The 23,048-nt window shown below is 44.0% G+C and overlaps 1 protein-coding gene across 1 annotated transcript in view; it reads left to right on the top strand.

The window, feature by feature from the left end:
• Positions 1 to 22,263, top strand: part of LOC309564873 (membrane-spanning 4-domains subfamily A member 4A-like) — a gene marked incomplete at both ends in the record, with an annotated part of 28,547 nt that extends 6,284 nt beyond the window's left edge. Inside the window, 4 exons of the mRNA XM_082269559.1 lie at positions 4,926 to 4,982; positions 9,545 to 9,670; positions 17,020 to 17,142; positions 22,207 to 22,263. Of these exons, the coding sequence (XP_082125685.1) occupies positions 4,926 to 4,982; positions 9,545 to 9,670; positions 17,020 to 17,142; positions 22,207 to 22,263 (363 nt within the window). The remainder of the gene's footprint in view (positions 1 to 4,925; positions 4,983 to 9,544; positions 9,671 to 17,019; positions 17,143 to 22,206) is intronic.
• Between the last annotated feature and the right edge of the window lie 785 nt (positions 22,264 to 23,048).

Here is a 23,048-nt window from a genome sequence, read left to right as displayed (position 1 = left end):
AAGACGGAAGTGATGAAACGCGTCGAGCGTGGTTACACGGCGACCATAGGTGACATGGGTGGTGAGACCATCATATGTCTATTACACAGAGACACAGAGCCTGATGTCACTTTTGATTCACATGCAATTTAAATGTGGTCTGATTGTTTTTAATATGTAATATGTGAGTGGCTTTCTACTTATTAAATAAATTTTAGTTTATCGGTTTACTGTACCATTGGAGGATATCTTTGCTTTTTTTCACATGATAATGGTCAATTATGAATCCTGGGGAGATACATGGTGACATTCCATATTCAAACGGCTGGATATTTACATAAAGTGTTGTTTGCCAACCATGAGAGTGGGACGCATTGCGATTTGATGAGTGCATACCTGCTGGGGAAAGGGATCACCAGTGCACATGAGGTGGTGTATGATTGAAAAATATCTCAACGGGGGAAGATTTCAACACTTTATTTTGCACAATTTTGGTGAACTGAAACTTATGGACTTATTTATTTTATTTATGGACTTGTATGGACTTTTATGTTACTATGGGTGTTATCCTATAATAAGATTGAGTTAGTAATTGGTAATAGTTAGCACTAAGTTTTTTTTGCACATTTGTACATTTGTAATCACCACTATTGCCTGTTCTCTCCCTGCAACCAATCTTTGCCAATTACTTACTTACCATGCCTTGCTCTGCACCGTGTCTCTGTGTGAAGGCAGGGATTTGCTTTCTCGCGAAAGAGCCTCCAGCAAGGAGAACAGGAAGAAGCACAGTAGTAATATTAGTATATCGCTTGAGACACAATTTGCAGTGCACATATGGGTCAGCACTGTGAGATTCAGAAAATATGTAGGCAGGTGCAGGTTGACCTCCATACATGGGTGGCGCTGTTGCGTCTGCTTAGGACAAGAGAAATATTTATTCATCTTAGTGCTCTGCATGGTAATCAGGTGGACTGCTCTCCAAATGCATGCTGGCACCTGGGTGATCCTGCAGCCATCTTTGGTGAGGGCAGAACCCACTGGAGTTTGCACACAATCTGCATGTGGTGAGGTTAGAGACAGGAATCTGCTTGACAGAGTGAACCTGTGCTATATAAATCCAATCGCAAACTGTGCTATATAAATCCTGTATGATAATAATAATAATATTATGGGTCAGTATTGTGAGAGGAAGATAGCTTAAGGGTCAGTACTGGGAGATTAAGAGACCATATGGGTCAGTAAGTGGGAGTTAGAGAATATATGGGTCAGTACTAGGAGAATGAGAGAACATACAGGTCAGTACTAGTGATGGGCGAATGGTTTGGGCCGAGCATTAGTTCGGCCCTGAACAACACCCATTTGTATGTTCACCGAACACTCAATTTGCATTGTGGGACACTCGGTGTGCAAACATCCGCCGAGAGCCCCACAATGCCCTGTGTGCTGAACAGTACATTCTAAGCCCTTATTGGCTGAAGCAATTCACCTGGAAGCTCCCTTTTCATTGTACCCCTACTCATTCACCAAAAAAAGTGTCTAAAAGAAATAAAAACACACACAGTTTTTGACAATTCCTTTAACCACTTCCCGCCCGCCCTATTACAGATTGACGGCGGGAATGTGGTTGTATTATCCTGACCGGACGTCATATGACGGTGGCAGGATAATACAGCTCTGGGCGCCCCCCCCCGGGGGCGCGCAGAGCGGCGATCGGTGATGCGAGGTGTCAGCCTGACACCCTGCATCTCCAATCTCGGTAAAGAGCCTCTGACGGAGGCTCTTTACCATGTGATCAGCCGTGTCCAATCACGGCTGGTCACATAGTAAACAGGAACAGCCATTGATCAGCTTTCCTTAGTTCGTGCCTGACAGGCACGAGTAAAGGAGCGCCGATCGGCGGCTCCCCTGAAAGGGGGGGGGGGAGGGTTGGCACTGGTAATCAGATCATTGATTACCAGTGCAGACCCTCGGGGGGGATGCCACTAGAACCACCAGGGATGCCCACTATGACCCCAGGGATGCCCACTATGACCCCAGGGATGCCCACTATGGCCACCAGGGATGGCAATCAGGGCCCATTGCCCTCCCCATCAGTGCTGCCCGCCAGTGCCCTCCCTATCAGTGCTGCCCACAAGTGCCCATAATTGCCAGATTTCAGTGTCGCCCACAAGTGCCCATTATTGCCCACCAGTGCCGGCTATCAGTGCCCATTAGTGCCCATCAGTGCCGCCCGTCAGTGCCCATAAGTGCCGCTTATCAGTGCCCATCAGTGCCCACCAGTGCCGCCTATCAGTACCCATTAGTGCCCACCAGTGCCACCTATCAGTGCCCATCAGTGCCAACTATCAGTGCCCATCAATGCCACCTATCAGTGCCTAGCAGTGTCGCCTATCAGTGCCCACCAATGCTGCATATCTGTGCTACCTATCAGTGCCACATATCAGTGCCGCCTATCAGTGCCACCCCATCAGTGCCTCTTCATCAGTGTCTGTCAGTGCAGTCTCATCAGTGCTCATCAGTGCAGGAAAAAACTTATTTATTTACAAAATTGTATAACATAAACAAAAAAACTTTTTTTTTTTTCAAACTTTTCGGTCTTTTTTTATTTGTTTAGCAAAAAGGAAAAAGGTGATCAAATACCACCAAAAGAAAGCTCTATTTGTGGGGGGAAAATGACATAAATTTGGTGTAGTTACAGTGTTGCATGACCGCGCAATTGTCTTTCAAAATGCAACAGTGCTAAAAGGGGAAAATTGGCCTGGGCAGGAAGGGAGGAAAGTGCCCGGTATTAAAGTGGTTAATGAAAAAAACAAAACAAAACAATGTTTCCTAATGTAGTTCCATCATCAATCACGATGCCCGTCACACCCGAAATAAAAAATGCTCCGCCCACAACGAATGCTCCTTGCTGACTGTCTGCTCTGCCATCTGAAATAGGAATGGGACAGAGCCACCTGGCAACGTCACCTGGTGGCACCGCCCCATGTGATATCACTGATTTTTTTGGGCCCTTGCGGTGCAGTGGTCGCGTAAATGATGGATCTACATCGGGGCAAATTGTTTTTTTTTTTATTTTTAATAAAGGAATTGTCAAAAAGTGTGTGTGATTCTATTTCTTTTTGACACTTTTTCTTTGGTGAAAGAGTAGGGGTACAATGTACCTCATACTCATTCACATGGGGGGGGCAGGATATGGGGGCCCCCTTGTTAATGGGGGCTTCCAGATCTTGATAAGCCCCCTGCCCGCAGATCACAATAACCACCGCCCAGGATTGTGGGGAAGAGGCCCTCATCCCCATCAACATGGGGACAAGGTGCTTTGAGGTGGGGGGCAAATCAACCCCCTCATGTTGAGGGCATGTGGCTTGGTATGGTTCAGGAGCTAGAGTGCTCGCTCCCCCTCCCCTTTCTGGCCTGCCAGGCTGCATGCTCGGATAAGAATCTGGTATGGATTTTGGCGGGACCCCACACCATTTTTGTTTAATTTTGGCATAGGGGGTTCCCCTCGAAATACATACCAATCCTAAGAGCCTGTTATGGATTGGGGGGGACCCCCACACTGTTTTTTGTATTGCCGGCAATGTTTTTTTTTTTTAATGTATTTTTTTTCTTTATACTATACATAGTTTTGCTGCAGCAGGTTCTATACATGGTACAGATGTGCCACATTACAGACAGACTAAGGGAACCCCTGAATATTTTTTCTTGTTATTTGTTTTACTTTAAACTTCAATAAAATCACTGCTCATTTAAAAATATATTTTCATTGATACATGTCCCCCAGGGCAGTACCGGGGCCCCCCATACTCTTTTTATGGCCAATAACTTGCATATAAGCCTTTAAAATGGAGACTCTGATTTTTAAAATTCAGGTCCCAAAGACTTTGGTAGGGTTCGTTGTTGGAGGTCAGAACTTTTTCTCTGTTTGGGAGTTCTGGTGCAAACTGAACAGGGAGGTTTTCTTCCCATCTCTAGTGGAAAATAAGTTACATAGTTAGTCAGGTTGAAAAAAAGTCCATAGTGTTCAACCAAACAAAACCTACAATCCCATATACACAATCCTATACCCACAGTTGATCCAGAGGAAGGTGAAAAACCACCACAGCAAAGCATGATCCAATTTGCTACAGCAGGGGAAAAAATTCCTTCCTGATCCCCTGAGAGGCAATTGGATATTCCCTGGATCAACTTTACCAATGAATGTTAGTAGCCAGTTACATGATGTACATTCTTGTAAGTCTGTTGCCAGATAACAAGGTCCCTTTGAAATTGTGGAAAAAATGGGGAAGATAAAGTATAAAGTCCACCAATCGGGCAAGAGAAAGCCATATAAGATAAATGTTAAAGCCCTGGAAAGACAGGGAACCTTCCTGGCTGATGCAAGACTTGAGTCTCAGGTTGGGGTGGAGAGTGTCGAAGTAGCAAATACCTTGTCTAAAACCCAAAGTCAGCAAGTAATGGACTATTATAGGGTTCTAGATTTGGGTCCGAACTTTTTCCATGTTTAGGTGTTCTGGTGGTGAACAAAACCAGGGGGTGTTTGGCCCATTACTAGTCAGTATTTGTGAAATTTAGAGACCATATGGGTCAGTACTGTGAAACTGAGTAAGAGCATATGGGTCAGCACTGGGAGAGCATATAGGTCAGCACTGGGAGAGCATATAGGTCAGCACTGGGAGAGCATATGGGTCTGCACTGTGAGAGCATATAGGTCAGCACTGTTAGATTGAGGGTCTGCACACCTACCTTGCCCATTATGAGGGGTTCCCACCAGTGCATTGTTTGTGAAAGTTTCATACACTCAGTTTACATTTGGTTGCTTCACTGTGGTAAGGAAAGAAAAGATTTTGGTTTCTTTTTACTGTTTTTCATATCGAAAAATAAATGCTTAGTTATTGATGTTCATACTACATAATCTTTTTTTCATTATTATGTGTGTTTTTTAGTACATCACTGCTGGGGCTATAACCATTAAAGCTCAGACGAAGTTTAACATCTGCATGGTGAGTTTTTACTGAAAAAACATTATCTACACCAGTGGACCCTCATCAATATTTTGCTGTAGTAAGGTCTCACTTTCTGGCATTCTCTACAAAATATAATATATACCCAAACCATTACCCTGAGCCTACCCCTCCAGCTCCACCAAACTCTTTAAACCATTTTCTGCTATGGAGGTACTTATCAATTTCTTACCACATGTTAACTCTTTCCTTGGCCAATTCTTTCTCCTACTAACATAACAGCTCGGTTTTGATATCTCTAAATATTTTTCCTTTTTTTTTATTTTGCTAAGGTAAGGCATACCTCCCAACTTTAGAACTTGAGAATAAGGGACACTACAGCCAGTGGCGGAACTACCAGGGTCGCAGCAGTCGCATCTGCGACTGGGCCCTGAAGTTCCACCACTGTGAGGGGGCCCGACCAACCGCTCGTTCTGGCTGTGTTACTGAGGCCCGACCTCCCACCTACCCAACCTCCAATGTGATAGACTCACCCAGGTTGGAGGGGACTGCAGGCTAGACTCTTCCTTACTTTGGGCCTTGGCTTTAAAGGAATCCCACTTATCCCATCCCACCACCACCGCTGCCACTCATCCCATCCCCCCACCACCACTGCCACTGATCACATTCCATTCCCCCACAACTACTGCCACTCATTCCATCCCACCACTGCTGCCACTCATCCCATCCCCCCACCACTACCACCACCACTGCCACTCATCCAATCCCATCTACCCTACCACCACTGCCGCTGATTTTATCCCCCCCACCACCCCTGGCACTCATCCTATCCCACCCCCCCCCACTACCACCACCACTGCCACTGATCCCATTCCATCCCCCATCACTATCACCACCGCTGCGACTCATTCTAACCCCATGCTTCAGGGGGCCCATGCCTCACCCCTGTATACCTGGATAGGAGGGGCAGCATATAGATGAACCAAATCCCCTCTTCTCTGCAGGAAGAAAATGGAGGGGATCAGTTCCTCTTTATGCCGTCCCCGCTGCCCCTCATATTTAGGTGTACAGGGGTGATGCATGGGGCTGGGCCACCCTGGGGGTCAGGGGAGCCCTTCCTGGTTTCTTGAACCCGGGCCCTGAAGGTTCTAGTTACGCCTCTGACTACAGCTGTGAGAAAAAGTGGGTGTGGACAGATTTTTTACATTTGGAGGGGCTTAAGGGGCATGGTTAAACAAAACCCAGACTTGTTTGTACCTATAAAATATGCGTTAATTGCTGTGCCACAAGTATGAGCCTCGCAGACACATATAAACCTCAGCACAATCATTAAAAAAAACTCTTCCATTACATATGGTTTTGCACACACTGAAAACATACAGAGAGCAAATACTTTGTCTGAGCTCACCTTAAAGAAGAACTTTATTAAAATAGTCAGGGATTACACAGCCACCAGCAACTATAGAGACAATGAATACTTTGGTGAGACTTACAGTATATAATGTATAATATAATGTGTTTATAGTGTAGAAGTCTGTAAGGCAGAGAGCAGGGGTCAGGTGTGTGCAATGCACAGAGTGCAAGGGTCAGGAGTACATAACGCATAGAGTGCTGCAGTCAGTGTCGGGTTTAGGATACATAACACAGAGTTTAGGGGTCCAGGGTGTGTAATGCAATGTGTTGAAAGTTCTGGAGTATGTAATGCACAGAGTCTTTTAGTCAGTGCCAGGTTTAGGACTACAGGACACACATAGAGCAGAGTCCAGGAGTGTGTAATGCACAGAATGGAGGGAATTTGGCTTCATATAGATGTAGCACAGACCTCTGACGGGCCCAGCAGATTTGTCCCAGGTTCTCTTCCCAAATGAGAGTGAAGGGTAGCCAGGCACACAAAAGAACACACAGTCTCATAATTCAATAACCAGGCAAGAAATGTCTTTTTAGAATTTAATACTTGTTGAATTTGGTTTGGGGGTGCAGGGTAGGCTTTGGGATAATCCAAATGTAGTGCACAAGGGGACTGAGGAAACTCTTTCCTTAACTACACTCTTCAGTACAATTCCCAACTTGGCAGGTGATAGAAAAACAAGTAAATCAGGGAGTCCAAGCACAGGAAATGCCCCAATTCAGCAACACTGGAGCAGATTCTCAAACGATTAAAGCAGCAAACAGTCACTAGGATCCTTCACTCAGGCCAATACTCACTGTCCTCAAATACTTGGATGTCTCCATCCAATATCAACCAGGCACTTCTCCTCAGGGCCATCTTACCGAATGGGCACACTGGGCAGTTGCCTGGGGGTCCCAGTGACCCAACCACAGCCAAGCATTAGTCCTGATTCCCGTGTGCATCCCGCCACCAAACTTAGCAGGTGACAAGCGCCTGTTGGCCCTGCGCTGCTGTCAGGCCACTTGGGCCATGGTGGAGGAGCCCACAACTGCAGGAATGCCTGCCCCCTCCATGGAAACAGGCACACACAGGACAGTTGAGTCTGACTCCCGTCTGTGTGTGTGTTCACCGGACCGAGCCACTGAACTTGGAAGCTGTCCTTAGCCTGGCACTGCTGTTCCAATAAATATCGACTTATCGATAATTTGCATTTTTATTCTCGTGGGGGATTGTGTAAGCAGCGCCCCAGTACACTGCATTGCCTGGGGCCCTTTAATGCTCTTAAGATGGCACTGCTTCTCCTGTGAATTCCCAGCCCAGATCCTCCGTTGAATTCCTACAGACTTCAGGTACTGTGCACAGAAGGGCAACAGCCCTTCAGGCTGGGATCTTCTCATCCTGGACAAGAAACCTGCTGCTCCAGGCCCCAAACTATGGAATCCTCAGTCACCTAATGCCAGGGATTGGCTGAAACCATGTGAATATTCAGGTCCAGGGTCTTTCTCTTCCAACCCACTACATTCTGGAATCCACTATATAGTAGGGGGAAGCAGTTGAGGCTGCAACAACAGATATCCAAAATAGCCAAAAATAATCACACACTACTCCAAAGATTACAGAGGAGGCAAAGAACTCGATTTACCTGTACCTCTCTAGCAAGCTATTCTAGGAGGGTGCTACCCAGAAATAAAAACTTGATAGAATTTTTCCGTACACTTTTCAAATTCAAAGCTGATGTTTAATCTTCTTACATTTTTTCTTTCCCTAGTTTCTCCCTCCCTCTTAATCAACATGCAAAAAAAATATTAAAATAAAACCTTTCCATTTTCATTACATACTTTAATTTGGATCAAAACAATGTTATGATTCTGTCTCTGTACTTTTCTATACAATGCAAGAGGATTATGGCTAGTGGGAGGGGCCAGAAGGGTGCTGTAAAACATCACAGCACCCTCAGTACTACTCTGTAGAGCCCTCAGCCCTGATGCAAGTTCTTGGGAGGAGTTATGTAAATATCAAAATGCCTTGATGAATGAGGGTTGGGCTTTGTCTAGGGGATTGCAGAGTGGAGATATACTTATCTACTCCACAGGGGATTGCAGAGTGAAGATATACTTATCTACTCCACCAATCCTCAGAGAGCAAGACCGGTCCCGGCCATTCCTACCCCCCTGCATGCCAGCGGTCTTGTGAATGGACTGCTCCTGGCGTCATCATGCCCAAAGACTAGCTCTGAATGCGAGGACACCAGAAACAGTCTACCGCTGGACGTGGGGATCACTATTTTTCAGAGGATCGAAGGATCAAATAAGTATAGCCTTTCTATGCATCCCTAGACAAAACGAGCAGTTATGCTTGGACTGCATGGGAGAAAAAAACATTTCATGGAGCTCTTCTTTGACGATTAAGCTACTTTAAAGCGGAGTTCCACACATTTTTAATACGTTTGATTACATAGATGTATGTAATCCCCTTTAAAATGACTTTTACCAATGGAAACTTTTTTTTTTTTGCTAGTAAATACCTTAATTTCTGCTTTATTCCTCCTCTCCTCACTTCCGGGTCCGATCGGCGATGACGTCATTCGGCGATTCGCAGTGTGTGCTGGGATGTATTCCATGCCAGAAATCTTGCAGTATTACCCAGGAGCTGAGCTGTACTGTGTGTATTCAGGCCATGACCTGCCCCGCCTCCTCTCAGTGAGTTGTACTGTATGCATTGTATTCAGGCCGTTCTCTGCCCCGCCTCCTCTCAGTGAGCGTGGACTGAAAGCATTATATCCTCACTGAGCTCACTGAGAGGAGGCAGGGTGGAGGCGGGGCGGAGCACGTCCTGAATACAATGCATACAGTACAACTCACTGAGAGGAGGCGGGGCGGAAGCGGGGCAGGTCACGGCCTGAATACACACAGTACAGCTCAGCTCCTGGGTAATACTGGGATATTCCTGGAACGGAATACATCCCAGCACACACTGCGAATCGCCGAATGACGTCATCGCCGATCGGACCCAGAAGTGAGGTGAGGAGGAATAAAGCAGAAATTAAAGGTATTTACTAGCAAAAAAAAAAAAGTTTCCATTGGTAAAAGTCGTTTTAAAGGGAATTACATAGATCTAAAGTTACGAAAATGGGTGGAACTCCACTTTAAGGGCTTTTTAAATGTTCCTGTTTGAATGGAGTCCCACTAATTTTTTTCTGGTATTTTTCCAGATAAAAAGCTCTTTTGGCTTAAATGTTGCTTCTACCTTCATCAGTTTTCTCGCACTAGTTATGGTCTGCGTGGATCTGATCGTAATAAGTCATGACAATTACCATCACTACAATAAAGGATCAATTGTAAGTTCTTTGTAAATTTGTAATTGTAAAAGAAATACACAGTATTGTATATACAGTATATAATATGTATATTTACTATGTTATTACTTTTTTGGTAAGCCATATATGAAAAATTGTAAATAAATAGAATTCTTATATTTAGCCAGAAAGTGGGAATCTAAGCTTCCTTTCCCATATTCTTCAGTGTACCCTTAATTTACTAAAAAAAAAATATGTTTTAAATCTGGGTCTTTATTCCTTAATGGGTCACACATTCACCAGCTAGGATTGTTATAAATTGTTAGGTGTTTTAAGTACATTTTACAGGGACTTTGTTGCTAAAGAAAAAAAAAAAAAAAAATGACAGCTACTACATCGCTACAGTGTCATTGTAGTGCTAAGCCGGTGGTTAGAACAGCAATGCTATTTATTAATTATTTAATAACAATTAATTATAATAACTGTTTAAATCATTTATTAATTTGTTAATGTATTTAATTTATTAATTTATTGTTTATCATTTAAATAAATAATTTAATAATTAGTTCAATTAATGTATTTTTGGTAATCATATACATCTTTTTATTCATGTATAAATTAAATAATGTATTTGTTTATTTGAACAATTTAATAATGACTTGTTTAATAATGAATTAAATAATGAAATATAATAATTAATTTACTCTGCTTTTACAAACAACCTTTTTTTCACTGTTTTAGCAACCGCATTGCTTTAATATACGTATTTGTGGTAGTGTCTATGATTTTAAACCTATCTATTTTAAATGTTTAATACAGTGAACCTTATTTTTTATTTTTGATGGATTATATTGCCTGTTAGGTACAGTATATACGCTTCTTTTCCCCTTTTTCTTTGTCCTAATTAAATCACTCTAAATAAAGGGTATATGTAAACAATAAGAGGTATATTTATAAAACATTTTTTTCTATGAATGTCAGAAGCATTCGTGCAAGCTGAACGTCCCTGAATGCCCCTGTATTAATGCCTGTATCTAGTGGCAGAACTACCAGGGTCACAAAGGTCGCACTTGCCACTGGGCTATTGCATTTTTCCACTGTGGGGGGCCATGAGCAGTGTTACCAGTATAAAAAAGGGCATTTTTCTGCTGTCTGTAAACAGCAGAAAAGTGCCCATAAAAACTCCACTTCTCCCTGAGCTTCTTTTTCCCGCCACGCCCATCCTTGCACACCTGATCAACGGACCGCCCCCCACCCAAGCTGGGCTCACCCGATTAACCACTTGCCTTCTGTGCACTTAAACACCCTTCCCATCCAGGCCAATTTTCAGCTTTCAGCGCTGTCACATTTTGAATGACAATTGCGTGGTCATGCTACACTGTAGCCATTTGAAATTTTTATCATTTTTTTCACACAAATAGAGCTTTCTTTTGGTGGTATTTAATCACCTCTGGGTTTTTTATTTTTTACAAAAAAAAAGAATAAAGACAAAAAAAAAAGTTTTTCTTATTTTCTGCGAGTAAATTTTGAAAATAAATTTTTCTCCTTCACTGATGTGCGCTGATGAGGCGGCACTGATGGGCACTGATAGGCTGCACTGATGGGCACTGATGAGGTGGCACTTATGGGCACTGATGAGGTGGCACTTATGGGCACTGATGAGGAGGTACTAATATGCCGCACTGATGAGCACTGATAGGCGGCACTGAGAGGCGGCACTGAGAGGCGGCACTGATGAGCACTGATAGGCGGCACTGCTGGGCACTGATAGGCGGCACTGCTGGGCACTGACAGGCGGCACTGAGAGGCGGCACTGATGGGCACTGATAGGCGGCACTGATGGGCACTGGCGGATGGCACTGGACACTGACGGGTGGCACTGATGAGCGGCACTGGTGCCCACACTCAGTGCCCATAGTGCTGCCAGTCAGTGCTCATCAGTGCCTAGATGAGCAGGCACTGATGGGCACTGACTAGCAGCACTATGGGCACTGATTGTGGGCATTGATGGGGGGCACTGATGGCGGGCACTGTGGGCACTGATGGGGGGGCACTGTGTGTGTGTTTTTACCTTGTGTAATCAGGGCACTGGGGATCGGTGCCCTGATTACTTTCTCCAGTGTCCCCGGCGCTGTGAGGCTCCCCCTCCTTCCTCACACTGCAGGCTCCGTGTGAGGAAGGAGCGCCGGCGATGAGAGATGATCTCATATGTTTACATATGAGATCATCGCTCATTGGACGGCCAGAGGGTATGGTTTTCTCACGGGTATGGTTTTTTCACGGAACACCGGCTGTTTGTTAACCACCCCCCATCCGCGCTACAGCCTATATACGGCTGCAGCGCGGACTCGAATTTTCGGGAGGCCGTTTTTAAACGGCCTCCCAGTGACACGCCCCCAGCGCGCTCCCGCGAGCGCGCTGCGGGGAAAATCTGTGTCGGCCGTGTCCCTTGGACACGGCCGAACACAGATCGTGGTGAATGGCCAATCACAGCGGCCATTCACCACGATCTGTGTTCGGCCGTGTCCAAGGGACACGGCCGACACAGATTTTCCCCGCAGCGCGCTCGCGGGAGCGCGCTGGGGGCGTGTCACTGGGAGGCCGTTTAAAAACGGCCTCCCGAAAATTCGAGTCCGCGCTGCAGCCGTATATAGGCTGTAGCGCGGATGGGGGGTGGTTAACAAACAGCCGGTGTTCCGTGAAAAAACCATACCCGTGAGAAAACCATTCCCTCGTCACTTCTGGTGCACCTACGGAGGGTATGGATTTCTCACGGTAGTTACATTTGCGGTGCTTACATTAAAACAGCTCCTCTGCAACATAAATCATCTCCGCTCCTTCCCCTGTCACTTCCCTCATCTCCGGTAATAAATATAAAAGCGGATCACGGAGCCGCGATCGCCGTCATTTACATCTCATACACCCGCCGCCGCTTTTATATTTATTACCGGAGATGAGGGAAGTTACAGCGATAGGAGAGGAGATTATTGATGTTCCAGCCGAAGTGTTTTAATGTACCCGCCGCAAGTATAACATTAGACACAGTGCCGTGATAATTTCATGCCCACCAAGCATGCGCACTTCTCACATTCTTTCATGTTCAATTGCGTATCCGGGGCTCTGAGAATGCGCACTGCTGCGCTGCTCAGCTTTTTCAGACAGGAAGTGACGAGGGTTTGGTTTCTTCACGGGGTATGGTTTTTTAACGTTACACCGGCTCCAGAACTGCGCATGTGTGAAGCTCCAGAGCCAGTTGATTAGTAATCTGCTAAGCTTAGCTCTGTCTTGGCTGGGCTCGGCTTGAAGGGGGGGGGGCAGCCAAGTGCGCAAGGAGGGAGGTGCGGGGAAGAGAGGAAGCTGAGGACAAGGCACCTTTCCTTTTGAAAGCAACTGCAAGGAGTGGGTGGAAGAGGAGGTCCAAAGCCTTCAGGCACTTACAGGTTAGTGTGTAACAGCTCTGTAGGGCAGTCAGACAGTCACTCTCTCTGTGGGGGGTCACTGATGTAAGTGTTGAGTGGAGACTCTAAGGTAAGGGGGGACACTGATATGAAGGGGTCCCTCTTATATCATGTCCTCACTCCCCTCTTACATCAGTGAACCCTTTGCCTTAGTATATTGACTCTGCAGACTCTGGTGTAAAGGGGAACTATGATGTAAGAGCCCCCTTGCATCAGAATTCCCAGCATTCCCCCTTACGTCAGAGTCAGCAGAGTTCACCCTTACAGTGGAAGGGGAAACGTTGCAGAATCTGAGGTAAGGAGGAACTCTGCAAATTTTAATGTAGAGGGAGGGGGGGCTCTGGTGACGAGAGAACCTCTTACATCAGAGTTTTCCTTTACGCCAGAGTCCACAACATTCCCCCTTACATCGGGTTCCGCAGATTTCCCCTTTACATCAGGGTCCGCGGAGTTACTCTTTACACCAGGGTCCACAGAGTTACTCTTTACAACAGGTTCCGCAGAGTTACCCTTTACATCAGGTTCCGCAGAGTTACCCTTTACATCAGGTTCCGCAGAGTTACCCTTTACATCAGGGTCAGTGTAAGGCAAATCCTGCAGACTCTGATGCATTGTAGAGGGGAACTCAAATGTAAAAGGGGATTCTATGGAAGGGCAGGAGGAGAGCCCGCTGCAGAACAAGCAAAAAGGTCCCAGTACGGAACCAAAATAAAGGGCCCTGCAACGGGAGTAAAGGTCACTGGGCTAGGGGGAAAGGGTCCCAGGCTTGCGTTGGGGGTTCTTCATTGTTTTTTGCATTGGGGCCCCTGAAGGTTCTAGTTATACCTCCGCCTGTATCCATCAGCTTTGGTGCTCAAAATGGTGTATAGTAGTTTCCAATACCTCAATAAGAGGTCTATACAGTATGGCCACTAGATGGAGCTGATTATCCAAGAATTCCTCTGTATTATTGTCTGTATTTTCACTCCATCTGGTGACCAAAATGCTGTATAATTTTCTGAAATGCCTCAATAAAAAAACTATACTGCATGTTGGCCACTAGATGGAGCTGATGATACAGGAATGAATCTCTTAATTAAAATATGATTAGATTTCCTAGCATGAATGCTTCTGATATTTATGCAAGAAAGGTTTTATTTAAAAAAAAAAAAAAAAAAAAAGACCTCTATTAATGAACTTCTCTTATTCCCTTCTGTTAAATATACCATTGAATGTATTTTGGTTTATTTGTTTAATAAGTGCAAAAATTAACAAAAAACTAGATGTGGGATTTTATATCACATTGCTATGGGATAGAGAATTAAATATAAAATAATGTCAAAGTTAATAATGTAAATAAATATTTAAAATGATAATTAGACATTTTTTTAAAATGACAGTTATTTACAGTTAGAACTATTTACATTTGTTGTTGTTTTTCACCCAGCCCATAATACAATTAGCAGCATATTTAATACTTTTTCACCTATCTTGATGGTTGACCAAAATAAATAGTATTATAATAGTCTTGTTTTATGCACCAATCAATTGTTATGTGTATTATATGTGATATGTACAATATGTAAAATACATATTTTGAATAATCAATTATACTTTGTGTATATATTTAATTTTCTATGTATTTGCACCCAATAGCACTTTGATAAAAAAAAAAAAAAAAAAAAATCCTACATATTGTTTATCATTAATTTGCATTGATTTTAGGGATGACAGTACTCTGGGAGATGACTGTCATAAGCCATTAAAACTTGTCAGCTGATAACTTTCTGTACTCCATTGCTGTCTGTTGTCAGAACTGTTCCCAGCTATCTCCATGGTCTACAGAACCAGTGCTAGATTTATAAAAGGGGGCAAAGGGGGGAGCCAGGGCTAGGATCAGGAACAAGGGGAGCAAATATAAGACAGTGGGATGCAAGGTACAGGATGCAGGGCAATAGCAGGAGCAAGATCAGGAGCATAATAAATGGCAGCAGCATTTGACTTAGCACAGCCAAGCAAAACACTGATGCAAAGTGTATCAGCAGAATAGGGACTTAAAGAGCAGCTCCAGGCTCTCCCCAAAAATGTAAAAGTCAGCAGCTACAAATACTGTAGCTGATGACATTAAATATAAAGACACTTACCTGTCCCGGGATCCAGTGATATCCTCACCCAAACTGATTCTTCAAGCGGCTATCGAGTGCTGGCGCCGCCATCTTGACAAAGGGAAACCAGCTGAAGCTGTGCGGCTGTGAATGAGCTGCAGCGCGGAACTCTGTGAATGTGCTGCAGTCTTCTGGGACCTGTGAAATGTCCCAGAAGACTGTGGGGGAGTGGGCGGCGAACTGAGCTAGAAGTGGGAGCAGGTACCTGTCAAAACCAGGTACCCGCTCCCCCTCAAAAGGTGCCAAATGTGGCAGCAGAGGGGGGAGTAGGCAGACAAGTGGAGCTCTGTTTTAAGTACACTCCCAGTAGCCAGCATCAGATGGAAACTGATTACTGAGATCTGCTGGCTCTTGGAAGACATCTACTGATTGACACTGGAACTACAACTTTCCGCCTTGGGAAGCACAGTGCCACCATGTCCATGTCAGGACAAAAGTTCTGACACTAATGCAATAAATAATTACAATTACTTTTTTCTTTTTTCCGTAATGGTGTGCACACAACTGAGCCTGTTATGTAACGGTATCAGCCAAATGATCAGACCAGTGGTGATGTGCAATTTCTACTTTACTTAACAACGTGGAACGTAGATTACACAGGAGATCATGTGAACAGGGGTTTGCAGTACAAAACAGCAATATGAGGAAGGGAGAAACAGGCATAACACATATGAAAACAATTCTATTGCAGTTCTACTAATGGCCACTAGATGGCAGCAGAGTGTTCTGAGCTCAGTTTACTGATAGGATAAAGAGCAGAAGATTCTCACGTGTTCCATAGATTAATCGTTCATTCAGCAGACTGTGGGGATTTCCTGCTGGCACAGACTTCACACAGGCGCTGCTGATGCTGACTTTGGTCAGGAGGCTCTGGGGGCCGTAGATAGGACCAATCCACTGCTTGTACAGCTTCTCCACATGGACTTAACAGAGTCCTCTCCAGTGACTGGGGCTTGGATAGATGCTGCGTGCTCTTGTGCTCACTGCTGGTGGCCCGCACACCAGACTGATTGATTGAGGACCCAGCACCTGGGGACAGCTCACTTGCCCAGTCACTGCTGTCCCATCAGGCATTTTATTGTTATTTATTATTTATGTTGTTTAACTCTGAGCACAGGAAGCTGGGCGAAGCTGGCATTTATACTCCCTGGGCGTGTCCTGGAACTCAGGGGATGCTGGGAGCCCAGAGGATTGTGGGGAATCGAGTTAAAGGGACTTGCACCTTCATCTGGATAAAGGGGCACACCACTACAAGCCTAGTTATTTTTGTTACTCGTTAATTTAATGCAACCTCAACTCTCATATTTGATGGCTTTTTTTGGTAACTAATGGCTTTTTTTTTGGTAGAACTTGATGTTTTGATTAACATTTGCTATCTTCTGATGTACAAACTCCAGTACTACTTTTATTTCTTGCGGGAGGAGGGTATTATGTGAAGTTGATAATTTACATTTATCTTGCAGTGAAAATGGAAAAAACTGGTCTTGAAGAGAGGTTTTAGACAGGATCGGATGCTTATGATAGCTGTATGTAAAAAATACATGTCATTTATTTTAGTAAAACATTTTTTATATCTGTTAGAATTCATAGGAACTATAGAGGTATGGGGGTTTTAAAAAAGTTTCTAACCACTATGGACCATTTCTGGTGAATTTTGTGGTTACAGACCAAAGCTGTTTTCTATACATTGGCAAAGGCAGACTTCATAGTTTTCTCAGCACAGATTTCTTTTTAGTTGCCAATAATGTTAGCATGATAAAGCACTAATATTTCCTTTTTGTTTTTACAGGCTGGTGGATACGTTGTTCTTGTAACGCTTCTGTTAAGCAATCTCTTGCTCTTCTCAGTATCCATTTTCTTGTCTGTGTTTGGGTGCCAGGCGGTGGTTCTTGCCCCTCATAATGCACCCCAGGTGAGACACTGTTTGGAATCTTGTCCATCTGTACTTAGCTCTGTAGAGACATTTTGGTGAGTCTTGTTGCAGTTTGAACAGCGGTAGGTTACTTTTGGGATAAAAGAAACAAAGACATTTTAGGTTTTAAGCTTTTGGCCCCAGGGGCAAAACCAGTCATGCTCAACTAAAGGCCCGTACACACTTGACGGAAATCGGACGAAATATCTCCCGATTTTTCTCTCTCTTGCTAAGCGTTCATAACCGTTTTTAGTAGACAGTGCATAAATGTTCACAAAATTTCTTGTCCGATTTTTTTTTTTTGGGACATTTGTTCCTAGACTTTCGGGTCGTCAGCAACTTCAGATCATGCGCGGTCTTTTGTATCCGATTTTTCACGGACGTACTGCATACACATTAAACGAAAATTGGTCGTCTGGGGACGGACGATAAAAATTTTGGTGTTTGTCCCTCCGTTTTTTTTCGTTGAAAATGTCGGCATCGGCTGCTGAAAGTTGTGTACACCCTAGCCGAAAATCGTACGATTTTACCTCGGACGGGAATTTTCGGCAGATTTTCTACTAGTGTGTACCCCACTTAACTCACCTATCACTGACATTTATCATTAGATTTATTCTTACGCTATCCTTCCCTCTAAAAACTAAACACGAAACCCCCCCTCCCAAAATGAATGCTATAGGAAGGCCCGGAGCTAGGAGGAACGAATGAAGCGTAGGGCTGGCATGACAGGGTGGAAGGGGAACCAGACAGCAGAGAGTTAATGTACAAAAGAGAGAGGTGGGAGTCTTACGTGATTGGTTGAATAGAAGGGGTGATGGGGAGGAGCATTGAAGAAAAGACTGTAGGAAGGGGTGGTACAGTAACAGTCGGAGTGGGGAGCCATCGGATGAACGTCCCGCCCTCCCTCCCTGAGACAGGGAAAGCGGTCAGAGGGGTAGGTAAGGAGATGGCTGTTGGGACCCCTTGGATGGGGTTAAAAATCTGTTGGTGTGATACAAGTGGGGAACCATCGTTGGTATGGTGTCCTCTGGTTGGGTGTGGTACAATGAGAGGGACCAGGTAGTGCAAGACCTGTAAGGTCTGTGGGACAAGTAGTAAAGTCCCCGAGTCAGTGACATCTAGCTTTGGTTTATTTTACTATTATTTTATTGTTATTTATTATTTATGTTGTTGAATAAAAGGCCAGAAGGCCATTTAACTCCACCTTGTGTCTTAATGGGGTAAAAGAGGGTTGGAGCTTATAAGGGGTTATGAGGTAGTAATATGGATACCTCTGAGCTACCCTAATCATGCTCAGGCTCGTTTCACACTGCTGTGACCCCAAAGTCTTGCAACTTCCAGTGCGACTTTGCATTGTGACTTGATGTAACTTCAATGCAACTGTCCTGCGACTTTGATGTTTTGCAATTTTGGTTTAGGCCAATAACAACAAAACAGAGTGTGACACAATTTACTGAACTTCCATTTTTTGGACCATTTTGTGGCCGAAATGTTCTGTGGCCTAAAAGCTTTCCCAAGCCTCATGGTAGAGTCTTGCTACCTCTAACCATGCTCAGTCTTGCTTGCCTTGGTCTTTATCGGTTGGGTCCCATGTATCAAAAATTTCAGGATGCTCAAATACAAGTCAGATGAGTTGTTCATTCTCAAGGGCAACCCTCAGTCTCTTGGAAGCCATCTTTCCTGCACTGTGAACACAGCTGGGCAATGTGCTTGCTAGGTGGATAATGTGCTTTGGGAGGTAACAATGCATGGGAAGAGATTTTGAGCTGCAGGGGTGGGCTGAGCCACAGGTACACAGCAGAAAATCGAATGGGAGTGGAGTTGTCCGCCGCAATCCCGCTAAAAATCACAGATCGCCGCCATTACTAGTAAAAATAAATAAATAAAAATGACCTAAATCTTTCCCCTAGTTTAGTGTTATATAGCAGAAAGTAAAAAAAAAAAATATATATATATATATTTTAAGAATAAAAATCACAGAGGTGATCACAGAGTTTTGGATAAAGTGGAGAGGGATTAGAACCCCTGTCAGGTTTTTATTGCTGTCTGTGTCCCCATTAGGAAGATGCGCCCTCTCTATTTGTCCTGTTTACCATTATCATTGAAAATTAAAGAAAATCCCAAATTTTGGGTTGCCCCCAGAAAAGTAACAGAGGGGAAATCTTCCAATGGGGACCCTACTTCTGGTGACCTGGGGATCCCTAAGGTATTCCCTTAATTTGCAGGGATTTCCCCCTCATTTCCTTTTTGGCTACGGGACAGGAAGTGAAGGGAAATCTCCGCAATTGGACAAACCCTCTGCTGAGACAGACCTATAGACCTGCTATGAGCAAAGCTTATGATCCCAGATGATTGGAGATCTCTAATTCTGACTCAGTAGTTGTGTATCGGACCTCTGCAGAGAGGCAACTGTTTCAATACAGAGAGCTATTTTCTCTGCAGCATGCTGGGAAAGGACAAGTTTTTCCAGTGAAACTTTGACTGCTTTCTATAGAAACTGAACTGTAAAACTTTGCACACTTTTTGATTTGTTTTGGAATTTATTCAACCTATTTAAACTGAAAGTTTACATTTGCTTTATTGAGTACTAGACATGTGCAGAACGGTTTAGGGTCGCTTCGAAATTTGTAAAATTTTGTTTAGTTTTCATTAAATTTTGTTTAGTTTATACATTTTCTAACAAATTCCAAATTTGCAGATCAATTGGAATTTGGATTGGTCGAAAAATGATCGACCAATTCAAATTCTGTGTGAAGAATAGCTGGTTGTTAAGCAGCTGGCCGGGAAGCCAGCCACCGCGTCCTTAACAAATAAAATGACTCATCAGCCATCAGCGTGCTTCCCCACTGACAACCTAAATGTAAACAATGCAAATGAAAATCACAAATAAAAAAATAATAAAAAAAACAATGTGGGGTCCCCCAGTCCCTATCATGCCAAAATTAAAAAAAAAAAAAATTGCGTGCTCCCACCCCCTCTGATTCCTTAATTAAATGAATAATTTCCCCCATGTAGATCCATCTCCCGCCGCCCGCCACACTCCTCGCCGAACACTTCCGTGGACTGCCTGCTCCTCTGTCTCACATTTCTTAAATAGCTAAGGGGCAGAGTCACCCGATGACGTCAGTGGGTGACCCCGCCCCTTTTGACATTACCGCCTGGGGCATGTTGGGTTGATGATGTCACAATGGGCGGGGTCACCAGGTGATGTCATCGGCTGACTTGGCTTTTGGCTTGGCTATTTAAGAAATGTCAGACAGAGGAGCAGGCAGCCAGACGGAGGAGCAGAGCCCCCCCCCCCTGCCCCAATGCACCCCCCCCCTTGTTTTGGGTATGTGTCGCTTGTTCCCGCACCCCCTTTTCCTTGAGTTCCCTCTTCTAAGGGAGAGTTCCCCTTACAATCCATCCAAGACCCAAAGAGCTTGGTATTGACTGGGGGGATGGGGGGTGACCTCGCTGGATTTTTTTTGTGATTTTCTATTCCCGACATTGTTTTGTTTACATTTCAGCTGTCAGTGGAAAAGCGCACTGACAGCTGATGAGTCATCTGTGGTTAAGGACGTGGCTTCGGCTTCCTGGCCTGCTGCTTAACAACCAGCTATTCTTCACACAGAATTAGAATTTGGATCTGTTGAAAAATGGTCGACCAATTCAAATCGTTTGGAAAATTTGGAATTCATTAGAAAACGAATAAACAAAACAAATTTAAAAGAATTTCAATGAAATTTGTTGCTATTTCATTCAGAGATTCGGATACACTCGAATCTCCGAATAACCAAAAATGTATCTTAATTTGTATTCGGACCAAAACGAGTCTAAATTGACAGGCACAATTGTTTACCATGACCTGATAAAAGGGTATAGGGGGTCCTTCACATTACATTGTATGATTCTGATTTTTTGTGTTTCAATGTGTTTATTAAAGTTTTCATTTCACAACATAACATACAATTAAGCAGTATGGAACCAGCAAATAATGAACCAGAACATACTTAAAACTGACTTCCTTCAGTAGGACCGAAGGGGCATATAGGAGTGCGGGGGGCTACAACCACAATAAAATCAGTAAACAACATGAAGTGGGCCCTCCGTGAACCCCATCTCTCTTGCTTTAGGTCTCTGCCTGGTGTGGGGCCGTATGGATATGTGGGACCCCAAGGTATCCTCAGGAAAATCGGGTTGGGAAAGACCACCCTAGAGGGAGAAAAAGGAAGAAAGGAAAGGAAACACAGTGAAAAGATGAGAGCAGCAAAGATGAAGAATAGTAGAGAGGAGAGTACTTCAGGGCTGCGAGAAGTGGGGCACTTGGTGCCGACTATTCAGCAAGTCTCATAAAACCTATACAGGGTTGTCCATTCAGTCTACAACTATCCTGCTCGGGGGTCCCATTCCAAATACCGAAGCCATGGTCTCCCGACCTTTTCGAAAAGTTGCACGTTATCAGCGAGTATGGCCGAGAGGTGCTCATTAATCATTATCCAAGATAATTTTGCCTTTAACAATTCAAAGCGTATAGAGGCAGACTTCTACGACCTTGCAATCACTATCCTGACCGCCACAAATATAAATCGAATTAGCAATTTGGCACACTTCGGGGCACCCTCCACCACATCCCCCAACAATGCATGCCTCGAGGATTTCCGTATATTCACCTGGGTCAGGAGTAAATAAAGTTGTACACCCGTATCCACTATCTTCTCACCTTAGGGCATTGCCATCACACATGGAATGCAGTACCCTGTTGACCACAGCCCCTAAAGCAAAGTGGAGAAGCCCCCAGACATATGCAGCCAACCTGATGAGGACCAAATACCATCTCAAGAGAACTTTGTAGTTAGCTTCAATTATGGAGGTATTGAACAGAGCCCTAGAAGCATTGCAAGCCAACTCATGCCAGTTCTCCAGATCCAGAGATTCATGTAGGTCTACCTCCCATTTGTCCATATAGGTCAATTTTCCGGACTCAGAGGTTGTAAGGATAATGTACAATTCTGAGATACGACCCTTTGATTCTGATTTTTTATGTGAAATAATGAATGTTTTTTCTCTTCTCTGTTTTCACAGACTTTTCTGGTGCAGAATGAAGTTGTGACTGCAATGTATGAATCATCAGCAGCATAGTCAAACCCAGAAGGCAGCATAAACAGCTCTTCACAGTAGCAAGTTCAAGAAATGCATGCTTCCGTTTAATAATTTTGTAAATTGATTGAAAAAAAATTAGGTTTACAATAGAACGTGTTCTATGAAGTTAGGTGCCACCTTCTTTTAACCACTTTACCCCTGGAGGATTTTGCTGTCTTACGTCCAGGCCACTTTTTGCGATTCAGCACTGTGCAAATTTAACTGACAATTGCGCGGCCGTGCGACGCCGTACCCAAACAAAATTTACGTCCTTTTTTTTCCCACAAACAGAGCTTTCTTTTGCTGGTATTTGATCACCTGTGTGATTTTGACTTTTTGCGCTATAAACAAAAAAAGAGCGTAAATTTTGAAAAAATAACAATATTTTTCGCATGTTTTTTATATGAAATTCCCCCCCCAAAAAAATGTAAAAATCAAAAGTTTTTTTAACATTTTAGGCCAATTTGTTTTCTGCTACCTATGTTTGTTAAAAAAAAATCACAATAAGCGTATTTTGATTGGTTTGCGCAAAAGTTATTGCGTTTACTAACTAAGGGAAAGATTTCTGTAATTTTTGGTGGGTTTTTTTTTAACGAGTAATGGCGGCGATCTGCGATTTTTTTTGTGGGACTGCGACATTGCGGCGGACAAATCGGACCCTTGACTGACATTTTTGACATTTTTGGGGGTACCAGTGACATTACTACAGTAATCAGTGCTATATATATGTACTGTTACTGTAAAAATGACACTGGCAGGGAAGGGGTTAATTTTATTGGAGAGGG

The sequence above is a fragment of the Pelophylax lessonae genome (assembly GCF_965119305.1).
Source record: "Pelophylax lessonae genome assembly, chromosome: 9".
Classification (NCBI taxonomy): Eukaryota; Metazoa; Chordata; class Amphibia; order Anura; family Ranidae; genus Pelophylax; species Pelophylax lessonae.
This window is presented reverse-complemented; position numbering and strand designations above follow the sequence as displayed.